This window comes from Mercenaria mercenaria, chromosome 1 (genome assembly GCF_021730395.1).
Source record: "Mercenaria mercenaria strain notata chromosome 1, MADL_Memer_1, whole genome shotgun sequence".
Classification (NCBI taxonomy): domain Eukaryota; kingdom Metazoa; phylum Mollusca; class Bivalvia; order Venerida; family Veneridae; genus Mercenaria; species Mercenaria mercenaria.
In genome coordinates, this window is record NC_069361.1 from 43,117,390 (window position 1) to 43,136,097 (window position 18,708).

An 18,708-nucleotide genomic window follows, 5' to 3' on the forward strand; every position below is an offset into this window, starting at 1 on the left:
TTTTATTTCAATAATGACTTTGACCTTTGACGACCAAGCATGGGTCATGTATGCAAAAGTTTGTCTGGTCACGAGAAACTATTGCTTGCAGTGGTAACAAAGTCTTTCAATGAATATAAACTTTATGGAGTGATAACAAACATGTGCTTGACCTTAAACAGTAACCTGATCTGTAACCGACAAGCATAAGTCATGTGTTGACACACTGTCTCATCATGGGGAACGTTACAAGTGCGTAGCTCCGCGATAGTAGTCCATAAATGCATATAAAAATTGTTAAGCGGATACAATTTTTACTTGATTTCAATAGTAACGTTGACCTTTGACCTACAAGCACAAGCCATGTACATGCATAGTCTACTTCTTGCCTTGTATTCATATACCTAGTTTTATTTACCAAGCTTAAATACTTTTGAGTAATTGTAGGATCCCAATTAGAGGACGGACGAACGGACTGACGGACGGACGAAGGGCATTCCTATAGCCCCCTCCGGTTTCCCACCTGCAGATGGCTAACTACGTGCTCTCTTATGAAATTTATCTTTATTTTTTTCACTTAGTTCTTTAATAGAGATAATCATATATTATACAGTAAAGTGTAAAATGAGTTTCCATTGAAACACCAAACACAAGCAAGAAAAGAACCTGAATACAAAGCAGCAATCGATAGGCTGCCATAAATGGACTATTTAAAATAATTAAAGATTGATACATTTTATTTTTAAAAGAAGTCTATGTTTTATGAAAAATATAAAATGTTAAAGATTCTTTACCTTTAAAATTTCTCCTTTTGCTGTGCCCAAGATTGCAAAAACTGTGGGCCCTAAAACTGACACTGCCACAGCTGTTAATTCAGCGTCATCATAATCAACGACAGGCTGTAAGTACATGGTCTTTTTCCCAATAACCTGGCGATATAATGGCAGGCTGTCCTTGTTACACAAGAAGTAATCGTCTGGCTTTTCGAAGGTGTCATTTTCCGCCTGAATGATAAAAGTAGTGTGAAACTACAATTATTTACACTCTATTCCATTGTGACAATGTAAGTTTTGTTTCCTAGTTTCTGTCATAAGGTTTTCTCGATATGATCATTTTGAAATTAAACATTTTTGATGACATATATGACTTTGGGGAGCACAAAGAGAAGAAGTTTGACCTTATCTTATGTTTACTAAGTTTCATAATCGACTTCGGCTTAGAGACAAGAAAGGGTATCTGTTATCTTAAAATATTACAATAGTTTGAAATAGTAAAGAACTAAAAGATAACATAGTTGCTACTAAAATGCTATGAAAACATACATAACTATTACATGTTTGAAGTTGTGGGTGTGAAAAAAGCCATTACATAAATTTTGTATCACACTAGTTTAAGCTTTGACGTTGACATCATTTTCAGTATAGGAGACGTTGGTCGATTTGAGTTTGAATTTATTAAACTCGTTGAACAAAACTGATAAATCTCCTTGTCCGAATCAGTTAAACCTGGTCCCAATCGTTTAAAAAGTCAATGTCACTGCTTATTTGTGAGACGTGGAAACAGAATTTTTAGTATATAAATACAAATGTTGAATCAGTAAGAGTGTGAAGAAGGGCCAAAATATCACCTTGTTGGTTTTTGCTCTTTTTCATTGCTTTCCTCAGTTTGATTTACGTATTGTTTTAATCCGAAAGTCTCATTGTTTTTGAGATAAAACGAGAGTTGGCACGATTATTTCAAGAGGAAAGGCGGGTTTTGAAGTCAGTGCAATATTTTATTTTGGTCCTTCAAAGTTTTGACGTTTAGATTGTCCGTCACAAATATAAAAACAGTCTAAACGTCGAATTATTTTGACTACCTCGGGAATACCATTTTGATATCCAGTGAGATTATCATCATTATGTAAATTTGGAAGTCGTTTATGACTCCCAGTTTCTTGTAGGCGACTATACAAATTTAACTTACCTTTAAACATTTAAAAACGTAAAACATTAATTTTTCCGCCTTATATTTCAGGTCTTTATCGACGTCATGCTTCACTTTGGTCGGAGAGGCAGGGAAAATTTGAGGAATTTAAAACGGTCAGACTTTGGGCTCACCACAGTTGCTTCTGGTGAACGATATGTATACATGACCGATGAAAAAACAACAAAAAAACCCCATAAAGATGATAGCAGTGGAGCTGAGGGTCATATGTATGAAGTGAAAGGTAAGATATTGACTGAATAAGTTTAGCTAAAACTTAATTATTTTACTTTGATTGTGGGAAACAAATCAGCTTATTTAAACTTCTTCCTTGAGTTCTACTACTTCTAACCAGTTCCGTAATTTCCAGCAACAAGTCTACACCCTCGTATTGTCCGCATTATTCTGATAAACCGTATAAAAACGATTCAGCAAATAAGTTGCACCAGCAGATTCCCCGCGTGTGTATTATGCAGATTACAAATCGTGATATAACAGTCTCCGGATTTAGTTTGCAAATCCGGAATTTTCGCAAACTCAGCTACCTTTTATCTTTGACTTTTATGTGATCATTTGACACCTAACAATAGTTCGGGTCTCATAGAGAAATAATTGGCCATTTCCTTTCAAATATCTCAAACAACGAACTCTTGGGACGGCTTCAAAGTTGGTCCTCCCATGGGAGTTTTTTTTTCTCCCGCGGGGTTTTCGCTATCCCATTGGAGGTCCAATCGGAGGTTTTCTCCCACTTTAAGATTGCGGGAGAATATACCCCATTGGGTTTAAACAAAAATTTCTGAAATTCATTGTTTATCGCTGGTAAGTATTTCTTAGTCTTTACTGTCATGTTGTTTCTATATTAGACCTGAAAATAAGCGTTTGAAAATCTCCCACTGGAGGTTTCCTCCCACATGTGATACTGGCGAACTCCAGCGGGAGAGTTCACCTGCGGGAGAATTTCTCCTGTTTTGAAAATGGGGTTATTCTCCTGTTTGAAAATGGGGTTATTCCCCCATTTATTCTTACTTTCATATATAGAATCTGTTCTTGGTAGTTTACGCAACAATTTGTGATTACAACTGATTTTCTTAAAATAATAATAATAACAACACCAACAACAATAATAATATTAATAATAAATAATAATAATAAAAAAAATAACAACAATGATAATAATAATAACAAGAACTCTAAATGCTTATTTTCGTGTAAAGTTATTTATGCTTATAAGAGATCTCACCTCAATTAAATGTATGCTAGCTATCTTCTATTAGAGGTAATAAATATCTTAACGCGCACCGAAATAGCCTGCGGGCGGGTTTACAGCTTCTGCAGGAATTCACCCGTGACGTTTTCTCTTGTTACCTGTATGGTCAAAATTAAGATTTCCATTAGTGTTTGCTAAGCCTCAGTTCTTTATGTCAGATTGTTTCTACGCTTTTACTGAAAACTTTGTGCAGCCGCATCGTTTTATCTTACTGAATTTAGCGGGTTTTTTGGCAGTCAACTCTTAATTTTCAGTCTGCTTTTCAAGTTTGAATTTCGTTTCATTCAGGCCTGCTGTTGTTTTATTCTTTGCTTTTCCTTTTTCAAAATAGCTTAGCCTTGGTTTCTATTTTTATATTTTAATATTTCATGTTTACATCAGTATATTGTACTGTTAATGAAAAATACATTTGTAGTTTGTTTAGTTAGCTTTACATGTTCATTTCCAAAGAAACTTTAATTAAACAGAACTAACATTAACAATTGTGTAAAACTAATACTGTACGATAAACATTAATCATTAAATGATTTTCAATGAGCAAATAAGTTATGTTTACGGTATTATTATTCTTTGCTGACTTAATTTTGATTTCGTACAAATGTGCAGCTGATAAATAAGCTTATTGTGCAATTTTTCACCATGTTATAAATATTCGCTATTACATGATATTGCACTTTAAACGACAACAAAATTAAAAACAGGCAATGTCCTTGACACATCCTTGAATGTTAATCAATATGAATATCAGCAAGTGACCACAATACAGTAACTGAATATATGAAAGATCAATGTTTTCCAAAAATAGTTTTCTTTGATATTCTTTTACTTCTGTGACCTTACAAACAATAAGATAAAAACAGTGAAATAAATATAAATGTCTATTTTTCAAAATTTATTTGTCCGTTTCCGTTTCTCAGTCTTTTAGAGGTATATGTCGCAATTAAACTGACTGCTAGTTTTCTTTGTATATTTTCGGTTTAATCCCGTTTTTCAACATTATTTCATATAAGTAACGACAGGCATAATATTGTCAATAGGTCAGTGCTCATCCTTTTAATCACAACAGGAAGCAAACGGCTAACCCATTGATCGAATTCATGACTCAAAATCCACACTTGCCTTATCGGAGCGGCTAAATATGAGAGGGGTGAGCAGCTACATCTACGAAGATTCAAATCACACATTAATCTGTAGATCGCATTTATACGGAATTCCGTTAGGGTCATCGCCTTTGAATGTGTTCATCTGAAACGCGATACTTGATAGTACGATGATGAAAACGCGAAATAACGAAACTACGATAACGAAAACGCGACAACACGATGTTAAATACGCGATACTACGATAACGAAAACGCCATAATACGATAGTATGATGATGATAATGTGATATACTGTCGCGTTTTCACCATTGCACTGTCGCCTTTTCGTTATCGTAGTATCGTTATTCCGCGTTATCATCATCGTACTATCGCGTTATCATCATCGTACTGTCGAGTTATTACCTTCGTACTGTTGCGTTGACACCATCGTACTGTCGCATAATCATTATGGCATCATCACTTTCCGGTGCGCATGTGCATGCTCAAAATAAAAAGATTAGAAGTTATGCTTTTAGAACTACAGCTCCCGCCCTCAAGATAGTGCAGATTCGAACCCGGGTCCTCATGTACGAAAATCATGATTCTTATGGATGACCTCCACTAGCTACAGGTGCCAGTTAGCCAAAAGCAACATAATTAACTATTCATTTTGTATTGGCAACTAAAGAGACATTTACAGAGAATGAATTTAAGAAGGCGAACAAGTTCAAAAGGCTTTGAAAATATAATTTGACTGCATTTCTCATTCCTGTAAAATCATGAATAAAATTTCTGATTAAAGGATATTAACCCTGTCACTTTTGGTTGTTAACCGCTTTACTTTTTATTTTGACATGTGAAAACTGAAAATGAAATGCTATGTATTTCTGAAGAAAATCACCAGACGTTGATGCATTAAAATGAAAATATGTGCCATGCAAACTGCAACAAAAAAAAAAATCCTTCAAATATTTACGATACTCCGATTTCAGCGTGGTTATGCGTCTTATGGAATTCAACATCGATAACTTGAGTTTTACAAGACATGTATTTGCTTGAATTTTATTTTCAGTGTAGAAATAAAAGCCATCATATTTGTGAAAACATTCATCGAAATATTTGGAAATATTCATGTTAGACACAAAAATACTCTCTGATCATGGTACAATATGACATTCTCTTTTGTTGTTATTAATCTTGTACAACATAGAAAACTCATAGCGATTGACCTGCAGAGTGTTTGCAAAATAACATATTTGGTTTTACCTGAAAAACGTTATACAATCCTTGAACAAGCAACAGAAATCATTTTGAATTTTAACAGTACCAAATTAACATGACAAATAGTAACCAGAACTCTGCTGGGGGAATTCTTCTATGCACATAGGCACGATGGTGAAAACGCGACTGTACGATCGTACTATCGCATGATCGCGTTTTCGTCATCGTATTGTCGTGTTTTCGTTATCAAAGTATGGTGATTTCGCGTTTACATCTTCGTACCATCGAGTATCACGTTCAGATGAACACATTCAAAGGCGATGGCCCTAACGGAATTCCGTACATTTAACGTTTTTATGTCGCTTTTTGCGGCTAAGTAATTGTGTATTCGAAAGCTGATTTTTTTCCACAAAACACACCAATGGCATGGGTGCGACTCATTTTTGTGTCCTTATTTTCAACATTATTTAAAAAAACATTTATGTTAATATTGATATGACTCAGATAAATCCATAGTGTACTAGTATTTGGATTAATCGCCCCTAAATGTTTATTTTTGAAATATACTTTGAACGTGAATAATGTTTGTTAAGCGAGAGAAAGAAGAAATTCATAGGTTTGTTGGAGAGAAGATTGAAAAATTATCATAGCTCCATGTTCTATGTTACTGCTTCGCCTCAATCAAAACAGATTATTTGTGCAGCACAAAAAAAGACAAGTCAACGCCGCGAAAAACAGTATTATTTATCAAGTTAAAATGGGATCGGGTATCAAAAGAGCAGATAATTGTTTACTGTTGATTTAATATAATCTGTTTTCATTTCAACATAATTTATTTCCTTTTCAATCACAGTCGTAACTAAGTTTCTTGAAAGGAATATGAGCCGGAAAATTTAAATACGTCAAAATCTTTTATTTCTCTTTAGATAATTATCTTTCACTTGCGCAATGACTGTGGGATATAAGGTAATGCGCGTTCCTTACTTAGTGATCATACGACACCAGACCGACTGTGTAGCACCGATCAATATACGACGTAATAAAATATAACAAATCACGGCAAATAGAATATTTCGCATTCTAAATCCTGTCTTATTTACACTACCTTACGTTTAAGTTTTCAACCTATTCAGAATTTTTTAAACATACCAATAAACTTAAGTTTAATTTCTTTACTCCAATAACAAGAAAACTATATATCATACATCTTAACCCATATAATGCTGGACACGGCTGATTCTGCCTTTGCGACCAGTGTAGATCATGGTCAGCCTGCACTGATCAGCCTGCACATCAGTGCAGTTTGATCAAGATCTGCTCTGTTCGCAATTCAATCAGGGTTCCCTTGTAACAGTGACTAGTACCGTCCAAATTGAAACTGGGACAAGTTCATTATAGCAATTTAGCATAGTAAGGGTAAAACTGTATATCTCTGGGTGGGGGTAGGCAGAGAAGAAACAATCAGTTCCACCGAGTTACCTGAAACAATGCCTACAAAATGTTTGCTTTGCATTTCATGCATTCACATTTACAAACAGAAACTGACACCTTTCGGTCAGCTATGTTTTGATGTATTTTGTGGATATGTGTTTCATTCTGCAAACTGTTCTACTTGAATACGGAAATTATTTTTAATAATTCATGATACACAGTGAGTAAATAAATCATAAAAACGGCAACATTACTATTTTATTATTTACTAAAGATATAACATTTCCAAGCGTTTGACGCCGTAAATAATTACAGTGTGTTAAAAGCAGCGTGAATTTTGCGAATCCCTTAAAATGTAATATTTACAGCTATCTCATCAACATTTAGATTGTAGAAAACATAATTAAACGATATTGGTTCAACGCCAATAAAACACAACTTGACCCGTTATATTATACCACTCCCATTCCTTTGCACAAAGTTAAAAGGGTCCTCTATTTCAGCCAATCAGATACAAAGGAGAAAGATAAGTCACACCTACAGGCATGACGTAATATGTAAAATAGACCCTCTTATACCTGTGCATTGTTTCAACAATAAAAGAATATTCTTTTTGACAGGAATTTTCCGAAATGAGCTTGTTTATTGTCTAGGTTATGTTGTCTTTAAGTAAATTTATATAGAATAATGCGGCAATTATAAATATAAGAATAAACATTAAATATTATGTAATATTTATCCAGAGAATTATTGAAATATTTGAGCGAAATGTGTTTTGGTAGCACCAAGACGAAATTGTCATATTAGAATGGATCAGATATGCAAAATTTGGGGAAATCAATGAAAAACTTCAAAGTAAATAGAAAATTAATTTATTATATCAAAATACCCGGAGTAATATTTTGTTGCACATGTTGGTATTATTATATCCAGCTTTCCTTGAGGCAAAAAAAAGGGAAAGAAAAGAAGCAGTTATACGTTTTAACACAAATGCTGCGGTCAGATCTTTTAAAGATATATACAAGTGTGTCAGAAGTTTATTGCTTTTAAATTGTTTGGATCCTTGCTTATTTTTCTAAAGTCCGTCTGTTATAGAAGTGCTTATTGCGAACATACTTATGAAGGGAGGGTCGTTATTTGATTTCTGCGGAAATGTTAATTTAACTGGTGTTTCGGTGTCGTTCTTCATTTTGTTCCTTGAATTATAAAAAAGAAACATAAATTAAATGGTAGTTATAACGAACTTTCAAGATGTAAAATCTGATTCGTTGTAAAATATATAAAATTTTCCCGTTATTTTTACACAGACCACCAGAATATACATTGACTAAAATTGTTTTGTGAATTACTTTGCATTAAGAGGAACATTAATATATGCTCTAACGTGCGTTGGGTGTGCTTATTATTATTATTATTATTATTATTATCATTATTATTCTCAATTCCTACAAGACCAACGTACTCGCGATTTAATATGCAAGTTATATTCACTCTCTAGAAGCTTGTCCCAAGTATTTCGTTCGTATGAGATAACTTCTGAAACTACTCAAATATTTATCATTCTTCAAAATATATGCTATAATATGAGCAAAGAAAATATACAGACATAAATGATAATAAAAGAACAAGAGCGGTAAGAGAGTGTCTGATCGGTAGCAAGATTAGTGAAATAAATTTAATACATAACATTATTGTATTATTTTTATTTAGCAATTTACTGATATGAACGGGTAACTTTAATATCAGGCATATAACGTTCACTGTTCTAAACAGAATGATTTTCGTTTTTACTGCCACAGGACCAAACTTGAATTCTGAAGAGTATGAATTTAAAAAAAAAAGTGGAACTTCCCGAAAAGTATTAATCAGTAAAGTCTGCAAAAGCAAATAGAATTTGAATTTCTCTCCATGGTATTCAAATATAAAGAAAATATAAAAAATAATATGAATCAAGGCACTGCCTCAATCGGGATTTAAAGGTAGATTTTGTAATAAAAAATACTGCCCATGCTTGTACTAAGCAAGTGCAAAACATTGCGGTTCGGACAAGTTATGTGGACGCTTATTACGCACAAGGAAAAAGCGTATTCTTCCAAAAATCCGAAGTCAGACGCTCTGTGCACGTGTCGGAAAGACACATTTTTTTTTAATTCCTTCGATAGTATATCTCATTCGGTATATATCGTATGTTACTGTAGAGGGTTCGATTCCCGGCCACGTCATACCAAAGACGTGAAATGGCACCAGTAGTTCCCTTGCTTGGCGCTCAGCATTAATGGGAAACTGGCCTCATCTCCCATACCCTCTTGGCGGTGGATTCAATCAGGAATGAGGTGTCGAGAGTGATTAATGTAAGTTGTAGAACTTGCTTTACAATTGACCGAAAATAAATGTATAAACTAAATGCGTATCATAAAAAAATAAAATAAAAAAAGCATTTAAAACACATGAAAAGAAAATAAGTACGATCGGATTTCAAACATGTTTTTACTTCTTTTCACATTTTACCTGCGTGTTAGCGAAAATATTGCATCTGATGTCAACACTATGAGAAATATTTCCATTTAAGACTGATAAAGAAACAAACAAACATTCCTTATACCGTAACACTTAATTAGATAAGAGTCTAAAGAGACTTTAAAACCTAATCTATCATGTGATATATCAATGTAATAAAAATGTCATATTATAGCTCATCTAACACCAGTCCGAATTGCAATGGATCCGTCCAATTAAGCGTATCAGGTCATAAACCCCCCGCTGTCACGACGTAGTGACTTTAAATTGGATTAGTGCGAGAGAACATACAGGCTCTGATTAAGGACTTTATTCAGGTTTGTAGTTTTTAACCGTTTGTTGCAGATTTATTTATTTTGAGAAACTTTAAAAACGAAACAGAACGGAGAAACAGGGTTAAAAAAGTACAGAACAGACATTTTATTATATTTAACTTTAACATCTACAGTTTATCGTCTGTTGTGCTATTTTAACCCGTCAAATGTGATTATGTTCGATATTATGTTCGATATCTTAATATTCGGCCCAACTTCGGTGCTGTCCGTATGTTTTACGGAAATAAATTTTAGTTAAATGTCTAAATATCATAATAAGTATTGCAAGTGAAACCCATACTCGTCGTTCGTATTTGTGGCTCAGTGGCTGATATGCGGGAAATTGCTGGTTCGAGCCCATTAGCGAGACTTTTTTAATTTTCATTTTTAGTTTTTTATTGTTTTAAATTACAAAGGGACACAGGAAAATTGAAATCCACGGGCTTCACGATAAAATGTGTTTCGTACTAATATTTTAACGATCGAAACTGAATCATGAATATAGGTTGTTTTGGGAATAAAATATGTTTAAACCAAGTAAGTAGTCAAAACTATTGCCCGAGCACCATTAGATCAGAGAGAAAGATTCAAATTTTAATGTTGAACTATAGACCGGTCTATGAAAAAAACTATGAACCGACGATTTATGCAAGGAGTAATGTTGTAATCTATTGGTTTAAATGTAATACATAAACAAGAGTGCTTGTAGCAAAAGTACTACCCGACATATTTTATGCGAAAAATAATTTGTCTCTAAAACCAGTAAAAAGTGAGCACTCTGAATATGCATACTTACAAATAACCAAAAATATATTGTGAAGAAGCTAGTTAACCGTTGCAGCTCTTGAAATAATGCAGAAATTTTACAAAAAAAAGTATCTATTATTTTCACAAACATTTAGAAATGAACATGTTGAAAAACATTCACCAGAAGTGTTAGGGGGTTGCTTTAATGATACTTTTAAAGCTTCTATTTTTCTGTCGCCCCACATGTTTAGTTGATTAGTTATTGCTTTAAAAGAATAATTTATAAATACACACTGAATATACATGAATATTTACATGTATATATGTATTTTTAAAGATAAATTATATCTTGTCAAAATGGTAGATTCATAATAATAGAATCATAGCAATTCATTGTACTTCGTGTAATTAAATATTTAGCTGTTAAAATTGCACGTTTTATTTTTTATTTATTTATTTATTTTTTTTATTTTTTATTTTTTTTTGCCTCTTCAAGTAAAATCTTTTTCCAGGTTTGAAGTACATAACCCTCTAAGGTATTTCTTCATGAAAGAAGAGAAAAATATTAAGATTTAACACAAATCACCTGGCGTAACACTTTTCATCAGTCTTATGTTTGACACTCCGAAGTCTGCGAATTTGATAATTCTATTACATGTAGCGTGGCTAGGTGTTTCCATTGTAACGCATTTTCTTTCACTTTTAAACACCTATATTTTTATATAATTATGGTAACGGGGTTTTCGACGGCTTCACTGTCATTTTCTTTATAAGTTAGATGAAGTATTTGCCGTTTAAACTGTTAAAAGTTAGCTTATGAATTAAAAATAGTTAATGCTCAAATCACATGATTTCAAGATGAAATCTATAAATGTTGCTTAATTTTGTTTGGTTTATAAACGTAATAACGTTGGAGCGTCTGTGGCTCCATTGTAACGCAACAATGTCTTGTAGCGTTTCTGAGGTCATTTATTCATTATTTCGGCGGTATCAATTAAGAGAATCCACAAAAATAAATAAACAAACTCATTTTGGTTATCGAAAATTCTTACGTTTGCTTCTGGTTAAACATGCGCACCTTCATACTTTACGACCTACTACTACAGGTTTCTTCGGTGTTACAGTCAGATGACTGTGTGTGTGTGTTTATTTTTTTATATTTTTTTTGTCTTTCTTTTTGACAAAATTTATCAATTCAATGCATTCGAACAGTGAGTAAATGATTTTAAGTTCATGATAAAATGTGTTAATTTCAGGTATGTCGGTTCATAAAGACGCCTGATGTCGGGACGGTGAAGGCACGTCTACAAGATAATGTGGTGTAAACAGACGGTAAACGTAATTTCCGGACACAGATGCGACTTGCAAGGGTCAAAATCTTTAAATTATGGTAAGTACCATAAACGTGAGTGGATAATATGAAATAAGACAAAGTCTCAAAGCGAGCTCAAAGAAATCAGGTTTAGCTAAAAAATAATATACATGTCATTTATATGTAACACAGAAACTATTCACTACTCAAAAGAATTCGCGAGAACGTTACCGTATTCACATATTTTCTTTCATTTTATCTATTTTATCAACAACTTCAAATAGTTGTTGTATATATTTTTCTCCGACTTGAATGACATCTACATACATAGGGATTGCGGCTTCATGTCGATGATGATGATGTGTTGAGTTTGTTTATAGTCGCCACCGGCTTCATGTCACTAAAGTTACTGTTTTAAGTAATATACTGGCATGCAAGTAGTCCCCGGACAGAAATCGCATATATTTCGTCCCCAAAAGCTTAAACAATGTCAAAAATAAAAACGATTAACATATATAAATACCTTAGCTCCGGTATTACCAGTTTAGGGGTTTTCCTGTGAAATGACGTCACGTTCGCGGGGAATAAGCGAGGCCCGAAAAGGGGTCTGTAGAACGTCAAATTTTAACATGCTCAATAGTAATGCCCGGACACTATTTTTTCATGAATATATTTATTGGGAACTGCCCATATGAGCTGGAATTATGAAAAAGACAAATGATATTTTATATAACTGTAAAAAGATCGAACGTTTGAGTCAAATTTATTTGTCCCAGCCACACGGAAAATTGCGACAATAAAAATAGAATAATCATGCTTAAGTCACGGGCAATAACTGATTAATCGAACAAATTATGAAATATTTTAGCATATTACGTATTGTTGTCACAAAGAAAATAAGTTTTTTTTTGTTGAACGTGTATGTATCGTCTGCTAGTCGTGAAGTAAAGACATGTAGCCTTAATTTTAAAACCCTCCAGACGGGCCTTTCTTGCGCATGCGCAATAAAAACGGAAGCCCCGCCAGTGAACATGTAAACAAGTAACCATGCGGAAGGATTTCCACGATTATTATATGCATATGATTACCTATGAAAAAATAAACTTGATAAACTTCTCCAAAACAAACGTCTGTATGATTAGGCATAAAAATATGTAGACGAATCGCGAAATTAGAGCGTTGCGGGAACGTGTCCGGTGACTACTGCTGTCCGGGGACTACTCGCGTGCCAGTACCGGAAATCATTACGTAACAATTATGCAATTGACATGATAAAGCATAGGTCACTTCGGTAATCAAGACCCTAACTGTATTTCGATAATGTCCCCTAATTAGAGCGGATCATAAAATTTACTGAAGCATATAAGTTTACTTTGATGTGACAATGTCATAAAAACGCACTCGGATTATTAATATTGAGCCGCGCCATGGGAAAACCAACATCCAGACCGGCCTGCGCATCCACGTGGTCTGGAGCCATGCTGGTCGGAAAGCCACTATGTTGTTTTTTTTTCATTGTACGGCTTACATATCATTTAATCATCATTCAATATACATTTTAAATAAGAAATATACATTTTAAAATCAGACTTTATATACATGTACTTTGTGTATTTTGGAACTTATGGATATTTACATTTATCACATCCGTGCAGTCTGATCATGATCGGCACTATTCGCCATTCAGTCAGTATCTTTTTGGTAAGCACCCCTTTTAATAGTTAATGGTACTGTCCAAATTGAAAGATGGAGAAGATCATTATAGAAATTTAGCAGGGCAAGGGTTAACAACAGATAAAGAATGTAAGTGTAGAACACCCCTCCCCGCTACCCTCCCCCTCTCTATTAAATCTAACCACTGCATTCACCATCCGACTACTTTGATATTGTCAAATAAAACTTTCGAATTTAAAGAATCAATAGAAATAAAAAAAATAAAAATTATAAGATTAATATTTTTTGAATACGGAATGAATTGATCCCGATTTGAGTATAATTTGATACAAAATCAAAGACTGGACTTTGTTAATTGAACATTTCGTTTTTAGCTTCATCTTTAAATTATATTGCAGGTATCATGTAAGCTTATTACCATAGGTGGTAAGTTCTGTGAGATCATGTTAGGAAATAAAATAAAAACTTCATAATTACTTTATAAATTCATGGAAAATATTTTTTTTTTCTTAACCTAAATTTGTCGAGATCAAAATTACGCATTAGTTATACCAGGTGTGGTTTTGCAAAGATATTTTTCTAAATTTGTCGAGATCAAAATTACGCATTAGTTATACCAGGTGTGGTTTTGCAAAGATATTTTTCTTTATCTTGTGATGGATATTTACTATAAAATAAATTAATTACTGATCGAATAGATTGAAATGCAATATAACTCTAACGTAATTTATATTGTGCGGTCAAGTCTTTTTGCCCGACATAGATTGCGCATGCGCGAAAATTGTCTCCCGTTGCTGGGACAGTAGCTCTCTGTAAAAAAAGTCTATACTTGCGTTACCGTAAAGCTCGATTCTTTGAGCTCGCTATTAGTAAAACTTCTGAAAAAAAATTCAAATGACATTATGTAGCGGCTCAAAATTTGAGTCAAATTCAAAACAGAAACTATCGGCTGCTAGCTCTACTTGAACAATCAGTAAGATTAACTGAAGTATCTAATATATGGTACATATTTGTATAAATGCTACAGAACACCCATATTTAGCAAATTAACAAAACGATACATTTTTTATTTATCCTTCATTTCTTTCAGATCTCTATGTGCATGCGAATATCTTCAGCCGACTTGCGAAATGTCCAAACAGCTCCAACTGCTACCTAAGATGATAACACGCGGACGATAAAGGAATGAAGGGTTAGTTGACTTTAAATTAAATTTTGTTATGTATGACACTTTTATTGATCAGGTGTGAAATGCTACTGAACACCTATACTAAGCATAACCGATACACTATATTTTTTTAGTTAGAACTTACGTATAGTTGCCTTTAAAAAAAAAAGTAATCAGAAGCAGACACCTTACCGACAATTATCATCGTGTACATAAATGCACGTTTTCTTAAAATGTCGTCAGATGACGTACTAATTATATGCACTACTTCCGCTCTAGACTTCCCTAGTATTCTCAAAATTGTATTTTAATGACGTTTTTCGCACTTGTATGAACGCAGACTTGTGGCATTTGTTTTCAGCCCAATGTCCCCATAATTTGTAAATATTCCAAAGAACCGATGTCATGGTGAAATGATGAACGATTAGACAGTCTGTTTGTGCGACAATTTCATACATCTGTTAAGATCAGTTTTGCGTAAATTTTATAAAGAAATTACCGATTTAATGAATCGAAACTACAAGCGATTCGTATTGATAAATAATGAATTGTGATTGTTTCAGGTATGTCTGCTTCACTACGATTGACAAAACTTGCACATCTACTTTCAAGCTGGTGAAAGCACGACTTCAAGATGTAAGCTAAGGAAGAAGATGGTAATTTCCGGCCACAAGTGTCAAAATCTTAAAATTAGGGTAAGTCTTAATTTTTATTGGTATGCTTAATTTTTTTCGCGTGTGGGACATGGAGCAAGTCACGTGACAGGTTTTCGATACCGTACAGATTTTTTTTATTCGTAGATGTGTGAAACACTAATACTATATTTAAATGATAAAATATTATATTTTTGTATATATATTTTATCATTTTTTAAAAAAAAAAGTAAGAAAAAATCTTGGGTCACGTGACACGTTTCGTCCATCTTCGTAACACACAGTAAGTTTCGACCATCTTCAACTTTCGCTTTCGGATGGCTGTGACCTAGTTCACACGATCCTGTCCACGACTGGAGACGCGCAAATTTCATACTGATTTTAAAACATTTTTCGGAATGACATAACGTGTAAGAAAGATAGAAACGTTGCTCTTATAATAAATTTACTCATCGATTACGTTTAATTCATAAGGCTGTTTTCATCCAGGCTTTACACTAGCGGATCCAGAGGGGGGCGCATCCGGCGCGCACCCCATCTAAAATCGCCGGAGCAAACGTTATTTGTCTTTTGTTTGGGTACAATTACTGCAAAAAATATACATGTTTCTCGCTCGCTACGCTCACGTACATTATTTGTCTTTTGTTCTGACTGAAAATAAAAAAAGTATTTTTTTCACGTTCGCTTTGCTCGCATGGGTAAAAAATATGCATTTTTCTTGCTCGCTACACACGGATACGTAATTTGTCTTCTGTTCTGGGTTAGAAATATAAAATATGAGCCGCGCCATGAGAAAACCAACATAGTGCGTTTCCGACCATCAAATTGATCCAGACCAGCCTGTTCATCTGCAGTCTGGTCAGGATCCATGATGTTCGCTAACAGTTTCTCTTATTCCAATAGGCTTTGAAAGCGAACAGCTTGTATCCTTACCAGACTGTACGAATGCGCAGGCTGGTCTTGATCCATGTAGGTCGCAAACGCACTAGGTTGGTTTTCTCATGGTGCGGCTCATATGTATTTTTTTTCTCTGTCGCATAGGTAATTTGTCTTTTGTTCTGGGTGAAAATAAATGCATTGTTTTCTCGCTCGCTCTGCTTGCACATTTAAAACAGAATTAGTCCTAGGGAAACCCTCCCCATAAAAATCTTCAGAAATCTGGCTAAGAAATTCCGAGATACTTACGAAAGAATTAGTCTGAAAATTCATAAAACATTACTTTAATTAATATGTTACTTGTATTGATTTTGTCACAAAACCTGTGATTTGTGAATACCAGATAAAGTACCTAAGAACACGCAGAATGCACAAGATGGGGCAATTGTTTTCAAAATTTTCAGGGGAGCATGACCCCAGACCTCACTAGTTGCTCTACACTACAAATAATTTACGTCCCCTCTAACACCAAATCCTATATCCGACCCTGCGTTTTCCTAATTAATCACCTTTTAAACATTACTTCCGGTTTATCAAACGTGTAGAACTACCTGCTTGTAAAAGACTCGCCCACCAGCTCAGTAGGTAGAGCGTCGGTTCACGGATCGCGGGGTCGCGAGTTCGATCCTCGGGCGTGGCGTATGTTCTCCGTGACGACATTGTGTCTGAAATCATTAGTCCTCCAGCTCTGATTCATGTGGGGAAATTGGCAGTTACTTGCGGAGAACAGGTTTGTACTGGTACAGAATCCAGGAACATTGGTTAGGTTAACTGCTCGCCGTACATGACTGAAATACTGTTGAAAAAATGGCGTAAAAACAAAAACAAACAAAAACCGCTTGTAAAATGAGAACTTCATGAGTCTTCATCATGTTTCAGATGTTTTTAAAGAATGAACTGTTACAAATTAACATTGTATTTGTTTGCATACAAATACCATATTTAATATTAATCCTACTTGTTGATAAATACTATTGGAACACAAAAAGGTACATGTCTGTGTCATAAAATCACCTGATGAATAATAATTGTATTCCACAAAATAATCATATATATGTATGTGCGTTGCACGTGTGTGCGACAGTGCGTGTGCGCACAAAATGTGTGTGTTTGTGAGTTTGTGTGTTTTAATAGAGATGTTTTGCTAGATGATTTCATTGGTATTTGTATACGTGTTCGAATTAAATAATTTATATTTCAGGTCGAAGAGAAATATAAGTCTCCTTGCGGTAAACCAGAATACAGCACGGCATTTTGCTTCATATACGTGTTATTCAAAAGACAACAACAGTTTAAAGCCAAAGGAACCCAATCTAACAAATTGTGTCAGTCGTTGGACATTCTACATCATGATCTGTTATATCGTTTGGAAATTCTTCCCATTGCTGTTGAAATACCTTCTATCATTTAATGGATATTTAACTAGAACAGAACGGAAGAGAACAGAACAGAACGGACCAGAACAGAACTCTCAGTCAGCATTTACATCTCTGTAAACGGCATCGATATTGCCATTTAATTTATCATATATTTATCGATTTATAACTGGTATTCTGCGGACTCCGTAATTGATACATTGACATTTTCTTGACAAAATATTGATAAATCAGTTGATAGACCGATATCGATGTTTGATTTTGCTGTTATCCGAATTCAGAAAGCAGCATAATACAATAAGTACAATGATTATCACGATTTATAAAAAAATGTTTCACTAGAGTTATTTTGGACATAGGAAATTCTACACGTCTTACAAACCGGAAGTAAAGGCATGACGTCATTTAACCGGAAATGTAAACACAAACCTGGACTCGGCATATGGGATTCTCCTTTTCGTTTGCCTAATTTTCTTAAAAATATCTATGGGTTTGAAAACTTAAGATTTTCTCAATTTGAGCAAACAACAACAACAACAACTACAAAACCACCATAATGTAAATTCTGTATGTTTTTATGCAAATTTATCAAGAGGATACATGTATATAAATGTGTACATGATATTTTAAATTAATTGTTAAGAATGTTATTTACATTTGTGATATAATAGATGAATCTAATATAATGAAGTTATACATATCTGTGTTTTATTTGATAATTGCAGCTTTTTGGAGTTTTGAAGTGTTTTTTTTATACTTCATGACAGGTCCATTCAACCACATTTTAGACTCGTACCATTACCGTCCAGTTGCGTCAATTAAGTGTCGTGAACATTGCATGTCCCTAATTTGATAGCGATAGATCGGTGGCCATAAATGTATCTTATTATTGCCTTCCTGTCGGACATGCTTAAAAAAGGGGGGAAAAAGAAGAAAAAAAAAACATAATGTATTAACTACGGGGGGTTATGGTATTTTCTTTATTACGCAGATAATACACAGGAAGCGTGAGAGCATTAGGTGCACGCAGCAGTTCGATGACTCGGTAGTAATTTCGTGTACACCTG

At 34.1% G+C, this 18,708-nt stretch overlaps 1 protein-coding gene and 1 long non-coding RNA gene across 4 annotated transcripts in view; one reads left to right on the forward strand and one right to left on the reverse strand.

The window, feature by feature from the left end:
- LOC123540722 (plexin A3-like) overlaps positions 1-18,708 on the reverse strand; it is a 181,979-nt gene that overhangs the window by 126,752 nt on the left and 36,519 nt on the right. For all 3 annotated transcript variants that reach the window (XM_053545547.1, XM_053545543.1, XM_053545549.1), the window contains one exon: positions 774-983. In XM_053545547.1, the coding sequence (XP_053401522.1) occupies positions 774-983 (210 nt within the window). The remainder of the gene's footprint in view (positions 1-773; positions 984-18,708) is intronic.
- On the forward strand, positions 5,402-17,931 carry LOC123528333 (uncharacterized). Its single transcript, XR_008371308.1, has 5 exons — positions 5,402-9,778; positions 11,779-11,912; positions 14,599-14,700; positions 15,240-15,371; positions 17,467-17,931. It is a non-coding gene; the product is annotated as an uncharacterized LOC123528333 (long non-coding RNA).